At 38.4% G+C, this 15,860-nt stretch overlaps 2 protein-coding genes across 3 annotated transcripts; one reads left to right on the top strand and one right to left on the bottom strand.

Annotated features, from left to right (window-relative positions):
- Window positions 1-7,154: 7,154 nt before the first annotated feature.
- Window positions 7,155-9,020, bottom strand: LOC117953302 (protein CXorf21). Of its 2 annotated transcripts, none has more exons than XM_034886188.1 (2): window positions 8,865-9,020; window positions 7,155-8,398 (listed from the first exon to the last, which is right to left on the bottom strand). In XM_034886188.1, the coding sequence occupies exon 2, from the start codon at window positions 8,394-8,396 to the stop codon at window positions 7,374-7,376; it is 1,023 nt and encodes a 340-aa protein (XP_034742079.1). In that variant the 5' UTR covers window positions 8,397-8,398; window positions 8,865-9,020; the 3' UTR covers window positions 7,155-7,373. The 2 variants fall into 2 exon arrangements, with proteins under 2 accessions (XP_034742079.1, XP_034742080.1); XM_034886189.1 differs by having other exon boundaries at window positions 8,872-9,014.
- A 2,435-nt stretch (window positions 9,021-11,455) lies between these two features.
- LOC117953425 (uncharacterized protein C13orf42) lies at window positions 11,456-14,914 on the top strand. Its single transcript, XM_034886436.1, has 3 exons — window positions 11,456-12,372; window positions 12,451-12,595; window positions 14,090-14,914. The coding sequence occupies exons 1-3, from the start codon at window positions 11,959-11,961 to the stop codon at window positions 14,332-14,334; spliced, it is 804 nt and encodes a 267-aa protein (XP_034742327.1). The 5' UTR covers window positions 11,456-11,958; the 3' UTR covers window positions 14,335-14,914.
- The last annotated feature ends 946 nt before the right edge of the window (window positions 14,915-15,860 follow it).

The raw sequence follows: 15,860 nt of genomic DNA on the forward strand, positions 1-15,860 counted from the left end.
AGTGACTGAGAGTACTTGGTGTGATAATGTAATGTTAGTATTGCAGTGTTTCCTCTACATTTTATCTGCTAATGTTAGCTACCTACCATAACCTAAAAACCATCCAGACGATACCATACGTAACGTAACAAAACTCTGAGTAAACATTACTAGCTACGTAGCTAGTAGCCTACTGTAAGGTTGAGGATGGCTTTATATAATATTTACACTGCTGTATTCCAGTAGATACATGTATGTCTTGGCAATTAAATACTTTTTTAAAATTAATACAGACCATTTCTCAAGCAAGTGCCTGTGCGTCAGTCTTCTTGGTTAAAGTGAAATTAAAGGTTGTTGTAACTGTCTTAGATTTTGTTCAAACCTTGTAGCTATATTTCAAGAATGCTTACCAAAACCCTGGCCTGTAAAACATTTCTGTTAAAATCCTATGTGTTCATATTTTCAGCCCTTGAAATTACTTCAGTTTTACAGCCTAATATCACATTATCTGGGAAGCAATATCTGGACATAATGGAAGGTATTATTCAGGTTAGAGATAGACAGGTTAGCGAGAGACAGGCAGCCCAAACTTTGTATGGTGGAAGACAAACATGTCAATATGACTGAACCATTACAAGTTTGTTCAGCATGCCCTAGATTTTGGAGAGAAAAAAAGTGTGAAAAGACTGACATTAAGGTTAGCATAAACTTTGAGCAGAATCTAGGAGGGTGCAGAAGTTTTCCTGGCTTTAGTCTGATTTGCCACAGAAGGACCCAGCTGCATGTCATTTGGCTCAAATCCTCCCACTCAGTGCTACTCTCCATAGTGGTCTTACTGTATTTTATGTTATGAACCTTGAAGAGATTAAACATTTTAAAAGTGATCATTTGCGTTTATACAGCAACATAGTTAACTGACCACTATAATTTTCAGCCTCTTACCTATAATTGTGTTGAGAATAAACATAACTAATACAAAGCAATTGTTTTTACAGGTTAGGCAGGTTAGATAGCAAGTAAAGTCTACTTAGACAGTGATGCATTTTATAAAAATAAGAACTTGTTTTGCTTGAATATCGGATCCTTCTACTATTACGAAACACATTTTGTCTGTTTAATGTCTTTTTAATATGACAAAAACACTAGATAATTTTGGCTATGTATTGGTATGTAATTTATGGTGGTGTAAGGTGTTGGAAAAAGCTATAAAATGGACCTTGAAAGTGCTTGAAAAGTGCTTGACCTTGTAAAAGGTGTAGGACCCTGAACATAACAGCAATTAAAATGTAGATTTATACATATCCCATATCCCTGCCTTCATTCATCGCTTGCCCTTTTCTTTTAGCTCTGCTTGTCCTTGCCGATCATTTTATCTTATCTAAATATATATCACACTATAGAATAATGTTGCTTTTTCATATGTATAGCCATTACTGACAACACATGTAAGACACGCATACATTGGTGCGTGTGTGATGTGTGGAAAAGCTATTGAGTGAAATATGAACTACTTTAGATGCGGAGCAATAATTCATGTCCCCCCTATCTCATTCTTTATTGGTCTCACAGTGACTACAGTATGACTATTTTTGCCTTACAGCATATCGAGGACAGGGTCATGTTTGCATAAGGAGGTGAATTATGACACTTATAACAATGGCAGCATGCCAGGAAGAGCTGTGGGAAGAGGTGAGGATGATGGGGTGAGTGGAAAACAGGGAAGGGCTCACATATGGTCAAGACCAAGGTGTGGGAAAAGACATTGATGTGTGAAACAAACATTTAAAATAAGAATAAAGGATAAAAAGAAGTTTGACTGGTCTTTTGTCTTTGAGTGATGAAATGCAGCAACTCGTTATCATTCCCATCCCCTTAAAATGCTCATTATATTTGTCAGTGAGGTGTCCTTCATTTGAAACTTGTGCACCTTGAGCAAAAACAAACTCATATCTTTTACTTCTGTAAAGGATTTGTTGGCAGCAATGACAGGCTATGAATCATGCTGTCTGACTGCTTTGCATCTGCAATATGTGTGTTTAAATATCCTTGAAAATGCACTGTTTTCTATGTTTTAATACATCAACCTGAAAGTATTACACTTTTTTTTTTATCAAAGCTGGGAAATGACTCCTGAAAACCTCAAAAATCAGTTTTTCTTTCTTTTCCTACTTTATACAATACTTCTACTCCACTACATGTCAGATGGCAACATAATTTCCTTCTTTTCTTTATCTTTTTGCGCCATGACTATCTGATTGCTATAGTTGCTTTGCAGATAAATGTTTCTACATACAAAATACAGTATATACAGTAAACTCATGAAACATGATGCATTGCTAAAGATTAAACCAAAGAGTAGTTGAAATTAGCTCCACCTCAACCAGCTTACAGTGCTTATTTGTTTTATACATTATAGTTTCATCATAATGACACCAGATAATTTTTATACTTAAAACCCATTTTGTTGTTTTTTCTGTAATTTGAATTGCAGGATTTTCTGCTTGAGATGGATAATTTTGTTATTGCAGTGTTGCGACTTTTACTTAAATGTTCTGAATTCTTCCACCACTATTCTACACTATTCTGCCTTTACAATATTTTGTGACCCCTGCGTGACGTTTTCTTTTTAAAATGAAGGCTGAGTTATTTCCTAAAACCGCTTGGCATAGTACTTTTTAGCAATTTTTTTTACTCAAACAGGTGTAAATAGCATATTTGTTGGCGACTGTTTTCAACTGCCGACTGTACTAGGGAATATTTCTGGCGGCAGGACATGTGGTATTGATTCAAATAAACTACTGTACAGTGCTCATGAGGGTTGTACTAAAAGAGTTTGAAGCTTTGTTATAATGTTGGCATTCAAATTCTAAATCGTTCGAATGCTGCACTGCGATTGGGCAATTGGACAGAAATATTGGCAGTTGGCTCATTACAGAGCTCGTTGTTTTTTTTGGGGTGATATTTTTCCTTTTTATTTTGCTAATGTAATGATCTGCCTCCAAAGAACAGGTGAGAGCCACTGCTCAGTGGGCAATGGCAACAGCGGAGCAACAACAGGGAAAAGAGCCTGCAGCATGTTTTCACATCTTACTCTGTGAATTAAGGTTTTATTTTGACTAAACCTGAGTTGGTGATTGTTGGAACGTCAGTGGGAAGTCTAACCAACACAAAGCTTAATTCGCTAAAACCTTAATAGAAGCTTTAAATGTAAAAAAGAAAGGATAAAAGGGCATTTGGTAGAGCCCTAGTGCTCATGTTTATCGTTATGGAATATGGGGGAAATAAAGGAATATGTTGGTATGACACATTTTCACGTACACTTCCAAAGCTACACCAGCATACAGAGCTAATTGTATTTTTGTAAAAAAAAAAAATTCAGCTAGTGCCTCTATGAGCTGATTCAGAAGTAACCTTGCAAGCCTGGCTGCCCTCCATAATTATTTTCATTTTTTTGTATCTCTGTCTTTACTTTGCCCAGTGAGCTTCACATACAAAATAATGGAGTACTGCGCCTTAATAACAGCTCAGATTCATGTTGTACCAATGATGTGAGACTTGTGAGCATTGTTTGTCCAAACAAAGCTTTCAACTATGACAACTGGTTTAAAGCATGTCATATTTCACCCGTATGAATCTCCTCTGAGATTTTTTTATTAGAAGTTTTCTTCCAAATATGCTTTTTCTTTCTAGCTTTCAAATTCATCTATCGGCCTTGCTTAACTAGATAAAGTGCTTTGGCACATAATTCTGCCTCCTTTGTATGTAATTTACCTCTCTATTCCAAGTATTGCTTTCTATACATGTTTTCTTTTGCCAAGGCCAAGGCCTCTGCTATTGAGCTTGTTGAACTTCCTGTTTATAGAGGAGACACTGTTGCTGAGCTACCTGGGCGGGCATCGTACTTGTTTGTCTTATATGCAAACACTATTTTTTTGGATCAATCAAGCCAGACTTTAACAGAAAGGATCATACATATTTTAGATTGCCCAAACGGTGAAAGAAAAATTTCTTTACAGGAAATAATGAATTGAAACTGCCTCCCAGCAGTTAAGGCTGAATTAACAATTGGGTAGCAGAATTAAGTCAAATTCATCCATAAAGGTCTTGTAACAAAGACAGTTGTTGCATATTGATATGAAAAGGGGACAAAAAGGATCCAGAAAAAGGGGTCAGGGCTGATAATAACCATAATCCATTTGTGATTACATAGAAAAAGACCATGAGAATGACCTTTTCCCACCCATGCATTACTTACTTTGCAGAAGCATATATGACCAACAAGGTCCACAAATCAACCTAGTGTTCATAGTGGTATCTAGTAAAGAACAACAAACATGTGAGCGTATGAAAATCAGTTTTTCCGTCCAGTCGCAATCCACATTCACATGGGTACTGTGCACTGTGATATATAGTCATGCATTATCACATTATGTTCCGCAGCTCTTTGAGCGCCAGATCCTGCTGCCCCGCAGTCTCTCAAGGTCTTTCTCTGTCTGCTCTAGCTTAGCCGAGGTCAGCCGCGCTGCTGCAGGCTCCCTGCAACCTTGAGCGGCTAACTGACCGGGAAATGTGTGTTCTCCCGTTCCACCACCTACCAGTCCCAGTGTCAATCAGCCAGATACAGAGCAGGGGCTGTCATTAAATGTTTCCCCTGGACATTAGGTCACTCCAGAAGATGTAGTTTGAAAAGAGAAAAAAAAATTGTTCAAGGCCATCCAAGAAATTAGGAGAGAGTTCAGCTTCTGGACTTAATTGAATTAGGTGCCTTGACACACAAACTGTAGTCTAAAGTGTGTGTGTGTGTGTGTGTGTGTGTGTGTGTGTGTTTACCACAGCTTTACATTAAAATATTTATGTGCAAACTAATTTAAATCATTTTTATATACATTTAGCAATTACAAACACTGAAGAACAATTACAAACAATACACTGAGACGGGGAACCCGTCCCAAATAATGTTAATAACGTCTAATCGGGGGAAAAGAAATGATGTTGACAATATCAATTGCTCAAGAGACCTTTTTGTGATAAAGGTTTTTGAACCACACAGTCACAAAGAAGGAAAATATAAGTAAACAGTATAGACAGTTCCAATTAGCAAGGCTTCAGACTAAAAGCTTTTTAAATAAAGGCAAGCCACGGAGTGCTACAGAGCATTAAAGCCACAATAGTGAGAGTGTATCGGGGACCTTGGCTTTGATATGGAATCTTGTGGCCTTGTCTTTGCCGCCCTTCATGTTAAAAGCTCTTTGTGACAAGGAAATTACTTTATGAACCTCTGAAAGACGCTCCAACACTTGAACCTCCCTGTAAGTTTCTTCGCTAGACCATAAGAGAAGTGTGGGTTACATTCTTCCTTTTTTTTTTTTTTTATCGCTACAGCTTACCGTTTGTTTTATCTATCTCTGTACTTCCTCTCATTTCATGGCCTCTACTTCATTCTTTGACCTTACTTTCACTTTTTCTTTAAGAGAAACAAAATTTGCCCTTCTATATATGCTGTATTCACACCCAAATAACTAAAACCCAGTGAGTAATTTTCAAGCTTTTGACAAGTTGACAGTTTAATAAATGTGGGTGGGTGGACAAGGGGGGTTAACCTCTGCTTAAACAAGAGGTCTGTTTTTAATTTTGCCAGGGTCTGTGGAAATCAGTTTTAATGTGCTCGCAATGCTGCTCTTGGCATCTGCTAAATCATATTTGTATGTGAGCGTTTTTTTGTTTAGGTTTGTAAGGATTCGGTTCCTTGGACCTGGAATGTTCCATCCGAATAGAAGCAGAAATACCAAATGTGTCTCTGCGGCCTTGAGACTTCACAGGGCTCCGACTGCGGCACTCAGCTCAGTAAACACAGTTTCCTTCTGTGGCTCTCTGTTTGGACAGGAAACAAGGAAGCTGATCAAACACTGGCTCAGAAGGCCATGGCTGCTCTGAGCTGGAATGAGGTCGCTGGTCTTTCAAAGCACTTTGAATAGGGGGAAACCTGAAAAATAACATGTCTCTTTAAATGTGCAAATCCATCCGTTTGCAGCCCTGCTGAGTTTCCCATTTGTGCATGTGCAATATTTTCCCAAAATAAATCATGCAGGGTAGATAACCTTATCTCAAGATTGTATTTTGTTTACACCGTAAAGGAATTGGTATTAGACACAGTGTTACATTCGGTTTCAGTGCCCGACGGCCTGCGTGCCAGAGATTTACAACCCTGTCCTGATGACATCATAGATTAGCAGGGTACAGATGATAGAAAGCATTAGCTGGATGGATGGATGTTGGGTGAGAGAGGGGGGTAGACAAAGTAGAGGACGGGAGGAATAAAAGGAAAATAGAGTAGAAGGTGTGTGTCAAAGTCATTGCGGTTAATACATTAGGTGATAATGCTTCCCCCTTGTGAACGTTTATTAAACTGCAGATTTGCATTAACTCATTAACTTAAGCCCAAATGACCAACATGTTTACATTTGTGGAATATACAGTATATTTGGGCACAACAATATATATTTGTAAGCAACTGATTTGGCTTTTTTATATTTAAGTGCACAATATCAACTGATTGCATTTGTATGATTGCTTTGCACTGTATGTAAACCACATACTTAAAGAGCCACTCCAGACATCTTTTAAGAGGTTTTCATTCATAACTTGTGTCTGAGATGTTTCTTTCCCACAAAAAACATGGTTCAAAAAAAATTATTAAGACATTATAATTATATGTCAAAAGCTTAACTATTAGAGATGTCTCCTACTGGAAAAGTAGTTCTTAAGTATATGTGCACGGAAAGTTTCAAATTTCCACATGACACTTGTATATTGATGTTTCTATATTGAACCAAACTTCCGATCTAGTTGTAATATGACAGAATGATTGTCAAAGCCTAATTTTAAACCTAATTGCCCATATCCTTTCTCTCAACCAACTTTCAAGCGTCAATAATAATTTTCTATGGCCAAAGTCCTCCAAATCCTTCACACCTATCAGTATAGTAATATCTGATCAGTATATCCCATATGAGTCTCTCAATATCAGTCATGGTTTACACCCCCCCCCCCCCCCCCCCCCCCCCCCCCCCCCCACACACACACACACACACACACACACACACACACTGGTAGGCATCACAGCATGTGCATACTACATGTCTTTAATTTAAACAGGAAAAGGATAAATGTAAAAACAATTTTCAGTTCCTGTCTTTATTGTCCTTGAGAAAGTGAAAACGGCAGCAACAACAGCACACCACATGAAAATAGATAGAGACCATTTGCCTTACTGCTTACTATACAGCTTTAATATATTCAGGTAATTGTTAAGCACATATATAATTTGTTTTCAACACCATCCTCACTACCGTTTTATAATAGAAAATCATGAAATTAAGTTTATCAGTTTCATCTTATTTGGAAAGAAAACTGAAAGGAGAAGGTGAATTGGATGAGTGAGTTTCTTGACACTGGGGTTGCTCCTCTTTATGCTCTTGGAGCTGCTCCCTGGATGCTTCATTTGAAATTTGTAGAAAGGGAGTGCTGATCTCACTTGACTGCATGTCACCAGCCACCCGCAGCAGGCAGCTGAGGACCATGTCTTTGGCCAGGCCGGCATCCAGGTTCCCATCCCGACTCAGCTGCAGAGTGATCTGGTCTAGACTGGTAAGGACCAGCTCTGAGCCCAGCAGAGGGCAAATGGGGCCTTGGTCCGAATCCGAACCAGGGGCTCCTTGCCTGGCCATATTCTCCATCATATATTGCTGGTACAAATCCAAAAGTTTCTGCTCCAGATAGTGATTTAAAAGAGAGTTGGAGAATGGACCTTCACGCCCCTGCAACAAAACACTCCGATCACGGGCACTCCCTAGTCTCCAGCGATTTGAACTACCCCTCAGTGGATGCAGAAGTCCACCCTGAGGTGTCTGTCCTGGGAGAGAATCCTCCACAGCTGGGGGCACATCACAGGAATGGAGGAAAGGACCTACAGCCTGGGCTTCGGCACCGATCCGAAGCTCACCATCATTGGTTGAGAGAGGCAGCACCTGGTCGCCTCCAATATGGAGGTCGCTGTAATTAAAACAGATGCTCTGACAAAAGGAGGGAACCAAGAAAGGGGCATCGCCAACTGAGGGAGCCTGAGCTGGGATCTCTATCTCCGGAGAGATCTGTCTGCCCGGCTGGGCTCCGTGGAAATCCAAGGACTGCAGCGGAGAATTGTACAACTCCACCGAATAGCTCCTGTTGTCCGTACAACCTGTCAGCTCGGGGAAATTGGGATGAACAAGTGGACTATGTCTGATGGAGCCTGGCACCAGCGTAGCGGCTGCTCTCTGCAGCCCATGAGCTCTCTGGGGAGCTTTCTTAGGAGGAAGGGGATCCAACACCTCCAACTCACCATAGGTCATGCTTAACAATCTTCCTTCGCAAAGCATGGCTGCAACAAAGAGCATATTCTCAGATGCTAGACTACTTATTAAAACACAGTGCATGTCAGCATTCAATGTGTATAAGATGCAACTGTCAGCATGGATTTATCTATTCATTTAAAGTTTATTCTTAATATAGGGATGCATACTGAAATAGCATGGAACAATAACACATAGGCTACTGTGCCACATCATATATTGCTTTAGTTCACAATAGGAATACACAAAACATAAAAAATACAAATAAAACACAAAAGCACAAAACATGATACACTAGAATTACAGTAAAATCAGATAACTCATGACTGCATCACTTATCCCTCGCCTATCCCTTAAAAGCTGGTTCAAAGTATCCTAGTCATGAACCATGTAGAGTTCTGTCTGAAAGGAGGAGATTTTATGAAAGCACCTGCACCTTAACTCATAACAATCATAAAGATAAATCACGTTCTTTTGTAGCAAACCTCTTCCTACCTTGAACCAGAATCGCAGTCTCTTTGTCAACTTTCACCTTAGGGTGTTCTTCCACAGTCTTTATTACAGATGAGACAAGCACTTTGCATTTTCTATCAATACACCCCACATAATGTGTATACTGTATTTGATTCAAGATCTACATAAGAGTGCATTCATGTGCGAGGTTTGTTTTGTACCACCCCAAGAGGAAGTGGGAAAGTAAGATACGTTCTTTCTTCCCATTTCTAACATAATGTTGCAGCTGGGTTATTATGAATATATGTTCCAACTGATCATCTTGCCAATTATGTTATTTTATTTTCAAAGGATTGTTACGGTCTTAGCATAACCCCCTCCAGTTCCTTCTTACTTACTTTAACATTACAATGTATCTACATCTGCGATAGTATTTCTTCTTGCCAAATGAAGTGAAATGGTGGATGTTTTATTCTAATGAACGCAGCACATGCTTTAAAAGGAAACCACCACAGTTTTGTTTCCTTGTAAAAGAAACAGGTGTGTGATTGAGGTAAAGTTAAAAGCAGAAAGTCATAATTAATACGATAAAAATTATCGGAAAAATAGAAGGCGGAAAGATGCTTATTCCTGTTTTTCTTTTCTGATAAGTCTCACCACAAATATTAAGTTACCTCTCTGTGAGAACATTTAAGCTTTTTAGTCGAATTACTGCTGTTTGGAGCTTATAGCTTTGCTCCTCCTGTAAACTTTGTCTGCAGCCAAAAGCAGAAGTGTGACTTCATGTTTGGTTTTGTAACCACTACCATATACTCCACGAAACCATGCCCAGTCTGTTTTAGTGAATTTACTTTAGACCTTGGAGTGTTACGTAAAGGGGAACACCACCTAAATTAAAAATCCCAATATGTTATTTCTAGGGCCTAGGAAAGTTCCATCAATATTTGGGACCATGAGCTACTCTCTCTTTGCCTGGTATAATATGTACAAAGAGTCTAGCCATTCTTCATTGACAAGTGTTCCTTGAAGTTCCTGTTTTAAAGTTAGTTTTAAACTATTGGAACTGCCCAGAGCCCCTCTGAATCTGCCATATCCAATCGCCAACGTTTGGTTGTGATTACGGATTGGCATTGCTAGTGTTCGCCTTAGCTTACTCCTTCACCACTAACGGAGCAAGCTGGAAAATCAAACCCTGTGGGGAGGAGGGACACAATCTCATGGCCACCAACAAAACTCATGCATCTTTCTCCGCCGCCATTATGGAACCACAACTCAAACTAGCGCTAAACGTCATTGTTCTAAGCCACTCCCTCTGTTTGCTGATTGGCCGTTAAAGATTCGGCCGGAAAAAAACAAGAATATACTGCAAACCCAGGCGTAGTACTGAAGAAAAATGAAAATTTAGTGGAAGAACATACGAGGGTGGAGCCAGACTAACTTTCTCTCTCAAAGTCAGAAATTAGTGAAGTAAGTCTCAAGCTTTTAATGTCATCAAGCATAAAGTCTGGAGCTGCTGCATAGACGCTGAACAGGAGAATGATTTTGTGGACCCACAGAAAGTAACTTTTTCTTTTATACCCAATTAAGCTTTATTCTATTGTAGTGTACTCAGTTCTGAAACATAAAATGTACCCATATACTGATTGCTAGTGTCATCTATAACCTCTTTTCCAATTCAATAGACAGACTATTTAACTGTTAACAGCTAGTCAAGGCATTAACATATGGTAAATAGACCATAGTTACCTTACCTTAGTTAACTGTTACTAACAGTTTGTCCAGACTTTTTACTATATTAACTAATAGTGAAATAGACACTTTAGTCAACTGTAATTAAGTTTGTTAAGGCATTAACTAATGATAAATAATCAATGTAGTATCAATAGTATCAATTAATGCCTTAGTTAAAATTAACAAACATAAGCATTGTTAATAAATATTTATTAGACACCTTATTAACTGTAATTAACAGTTAATTAAAGCTTATTAATGCATTAAGTAATGCTAGTTAATGTACCATTGGTGTAAAGTGTTACCCTTTTTTTTAATCAATGTTTATTTTTAGCAAGAAATGTAAAAGAAAAAGTATTACATGAAAAACAACAGAAGACAAACGACGAAAACCAGATAAAAAATGAAATAAATGAATAACAAAAACATCTCTAACAAAACAACAGAGAGCCTTTACAGCATGAAGTGACAAGAAGACATTGCTGTTGTTTTGCTTGCACTATTCACATATCTATGAGTGTTTGTTTTCAGAAACCTTTGTATGAAGCTTGTCTCTTTTACAGCTGAGGTCTAAATCAGTTATCTGGTGAAAGTGACGGAAAATTTGAGGGTATATTTATGGCTGGGATTTTTTCTGGATGAACCCTTGCATTCATGACACAGTTCCATTAAGACTCTTGTGTCCAGACTTCCTCTGCTTGCAGCAGGGATGTCCAACAATAGAAGCCCATGAAACACGAGAGAAGATGTTTCATTATTAATTAGGCGAGGAAACCTAGACATAAGTCTTAAGTCTAGGGTTTGTAACAATTCCCAGGTTTTACATACTGGTTATTAGGTATTTTGATCTTTAGAGCCTTTTCATATAAACTTTAAAATTGTCCTTGTTTAACACACTTGCAGTTTAACCTATTTTATGTTCTTTTCTAAGATCTCCTGTATTGTCTCGTACACACACGTTTTTATTGAGAGGTGGCTTCACATTCACAAGCAGTGAAACTACAGGCCCAGAGTTTCTTGGATTGCTTGCTGTTATTTTGTTTACTAAGTCTCATATGAGTCCGGATATCTGACACAGGCCCGCTGCAGTAGTAATGGTAGCCCAAAGTGTAGAGTTACCAACCCGTTGCTACAGCAATGCTGCTTAGCAACACCCGATAACATTAAAGACAAGTTGAGATCAGGTTAGACAAGAGACTTAGACCTGCTTTTGCTCTTGCGTCATGAGAGAGCAGTCATTTGGCAATTCCAGAACCCTGGACAGCGACTGGAAAATTGAAGGTCCTCGTTAGTGTTTTTCTGAGACATATTGGCTGGTTTGAAGGGACAGATATGGATAGATGTTTCACAAACAAGGAGGAATCTAAGGATAAGTCTGTAACCTTGAAAGACGACGTTTAGAGGAATGTTCAAGAAGATTAATAATGTGTTTCGTCCCAACCATCACGGACACAGAGGGATGGATGGTGGTGGAAGGTTTCGGTCCGAGCAGGACTACCACAAAGCCTGCACTGTCAGACTGGTCCGCAGCACCTCCATGCTTGTGGTTGGAGAGAAAACTCAGACGGCCGTGGGCTCCACTTTGAAACGGAGCAAAAGCACAGTGAGCATTGAGTCGACTTTTTACTATTATCAGAGACAAGAGGACAGGATTTGGCTTTACTCGCAGAATCAGAACTGCCTGGAGTACCTGGAAGCACTTGTGGCTTTGAGACAGCAATACACACAGAGTGTAGTTAACTTGAAAAGTAATGAAACCAAGGCCACGGTGTCCTCCAAGAAGAAGCCTGCACCCCCGCGGCCTACGAAGGAAGAACTGGTAAGCTTAGATCATCTATCCCAGAGCACCTAGCAAGCAATATCAAAGGCAAATGTTGTCCCATTTTTTTAACCACAGATATCAAGAGCCAAACCTTCTGCCCCTCCAGTCCCCAACGAGGAAGACACTTTGCAGTTCTTTGATGCAGTGATCGCAGACTGCGACAGTGAACCTCTGCGCAAACAGTTTATGGATGATGGAAACGCAGATGTGGACTTCATAGGTGAGTGATTGAAATCTTCTTTAACTGTATTGATGCTGGAATTTAGGACCTACTAAATATAGCTGACACTGAAAACTGTTGTTTAATTTCGGTGTACAGTAGCTAAGTAGACTTACTCAAGTATTGTAAGATTTTACACACAAAAAATATATGATGACTATATAAATGTGATTTTTTGATTTATATAGGCCACAACATCCCAACAATATACAGTTATACATATTTTGGTAATTAGCTGTGTAAGTTCATAATTAGCAAATTACATAAAATATAAAAATGACAGAGGCTGTCATTGAATTTTGTCTACATTTTGCTGATAATCAACCAGTGTTTACTTAATTAAACTTAAAGATCTTTCCAATGGATGTTTCTCCCACCAGTTGAGAGTAAAGATGATTAAGGGGTGCTAAGTAACCATTCTGAACTTGAGAATACTTGATTATATACATTATATAGTTGATATGTATGTATAATTGCACTTTTCTCTGGTATTTCCGTCTTATACTACTTAACTTCTAGTCCACTACATTTAATTTGCACATACAAAATAAACTACCCACCAGTATATAAAGTGGATACAATTAGATCTTACTTTACTTGTTGCTTACACATTAATGCATCAACAACTATAATCCAACAAAATGAGAGACAACAAGGCTTTAGGCATGTTTTGCAGATACTACTTACTGACTTTTACTTAATAATTTAAATGCAAGACTTTTACTAAACAGTATTTGCTGTCTTGCCATTTTCACTTAAGTTTCTAGTCAGAGATGGACATTCACTCAAGTACTGAGCTTAAAGCCCCTACACACCCATGGTACACCGGTGTTTTCACCTATTTACTTATTGCTAAAATTACTTAAATATTGTGTGGTGTTTAAACTTATTCATCACAAACACAACCTGCAACCTATTCATGTTTACAAATGTCTTATAAGAGGCCATTTTTCACAAGTCCTTTTATTTGTGATACTTCAATGCAATTACCTCCATACCTTGTAATGGGATTTTCTAGCAATGATACAATATCACTGCTCTTAATTATTTTTAAATTAGACGTTTTTCCTCATCTTTGCAAGAAAAGCACAGGTGTCACTATTAATGATAATGAGGGCCCAAGTAAGTCAACATGCAACACAGAGCTGAACTGGCACACCTGAATTGAATGCAGTCATTATTTGTGCTATTGATTACCCGTGAGCTTTTCCTGTTCTGTCCTTCCACCACTTTGACAATCGACCGGTAAAGGTCATGTGTGGTTAAGGATTGGGAAAATCAGCAATAATTTGTAAGATACTTCTTTCGACATTACCTAAGCTTTTTCGTGCCGGCTAATTATCTACAGCAGCTTCTTAATCTCATTCAAACGCCCACTGCTTTAGTGAAAATAATTCTGGGTCTTAAGGTCCAGGAGGGAAAACTACTGATCTCAACATAACAGCTTTTAGCCTCAACAGGTTCTCCACTGCTCTCTACTCTTCACTCCCACAGTGGCCTCCAGCTCGGCAGAACACGACCTCCACTCTAACTGGGTCTTGCGGGTTCCTCGGGTCGCAGATGACTCCAAGCCGAAAGCAGTTCATGAGCGTGCCAATGAAAGCGCCCCAAAGAAGAAAAACCAGAGCGGGTCCACGAGCAGCAGACTGCGGCTGCAGAGGAACCCGATCCATCTGCCCAAAGTGGTGGAGAGTGCATTCCAGACTCTGCGCTTCAAGCCCAAATTAAAAAAGCAGTGAAGCTTGATGAGACATTTGAAACCACCAGCACTGCCACTCTGCTGCCATACACCATGCTCTGCTAAAACTCCATCCGGACAATTATTACTTACATTAAATATTTAGAAGGAATTTAATAAAGCAAATGTAAAGAAGTTATTTAAAAAAACTGTCCAGCCGATGACGTCACGTTAAGTCCTTTTTTTCACAGCAGACATTTTGACTTATTTAGAAAGTGTTAATTATATTAATTACAAATTAAAAACCTTCAAATATTCTACATATTTTATACAGAATTTAACTTTTATAGCCAGCAAGTGTCAGCTTTTCAATTTACAACATTCTCTAGTTACCTACAAAACTACTTCTGTGATAGTCTTATCCAGTATTATTTGTTTCCGGGATATTCAACATCAATATCTCATTCATCAATTCATCAATTGGATTCCACATTAAATGTAAGAATATTTCTTGGGATTATATTCGCAGCATAGTATGTAATACAAATTCTTTCACCAACCCATTTGTTAATAGCATTTCTTTCAAATGTGCTTTTGAAATAAATTAAGAAAAATACATATGTACTATTATTATTATATTAAGTTATATAAAATTGTGTGATGGGTATGAAATCATGGGTTAAGTATAGACTTCAGTTCAGACCTGCAGAGACACTGTGCTCAATTGAGGAATCAAAGCCAACAATAAAGTGCAACAATGTCCTTCACAGCAATTAACATACTTCTGCACTGCAGGGGTTTCATTTAATTGAGGAGATCTTTAAGGCAAGTCCCAGGGCGGAATTGAATGAAAAGTTCAAAACGAAGGTTACTAGGCTTACCGTTGACAAAGTTAAAATGTTCTTTAAATAATAAGGGTCAAATCACCCTGTTACATAAAAATAAAACCCATTTTGTGACTTGACCTTTTTGTATTTTGCCATACAGTTTTGGATTAATTTGCCTGGGATTTGAGATATCTGCAAAATCATATTCTCTAAAGCAGAGATCTTCAACAGGGGGTCTGGGACCCCTAGAGGGTCCTCAATTATTGCAGGGGGGGGCCATAAAATTCTTTAATGTTTTGAAAGGCTTTTTTAATGGATTTAACATGAATCCAACATATTAGCAAATATAATGATAGGGTCACTGGCCTTTAGGTAAGGTAATCACTAAGAGCCATCCACAGATACAGATCATCCCAAATGATTTACTGTGTCATATGTACGTTTAACATGAAAACATGATTTATAAAATCAGGCCAACAATTATTTTAATAGCTTATTGTTCTATGCACTTAAAAGGTATACTGTATAAACTACGTTCTTGTCGGTCCAGTTTTATATGCAAACTATTTTTAAACAATCTGTAGTAGGGGGTGCCTGATCCGTATCTTCCCAGTTTAGGGGTCCTTGGCTTGAAAAACATTGAAGACCCCTGCTCTAAAGTATAAAGCACTATTGTTAAGCTGGCCCTTAAAGCCATATCTTAGCTAATACTTTACAAAATACAAACATTACTGTGGCTAAAATTCAAATGCTAAATTAC

The sequence above is a fragment of the Etheostoma cragini genome, chromosome 11, assembly GCF_013103735.1.
Source record: "Etheostoma cragini isolate CJK2018 chromosome 11, CSU_Ecrag_1.0, whole genome shotgun sequence".
Taxonomy (NCBI): domain Eukaryota; kingdom Metazoa; phylum Chordata; class Actinopteri; order Perciformes; family Percidae; genus Etheostoma; species Etheostoma cragini.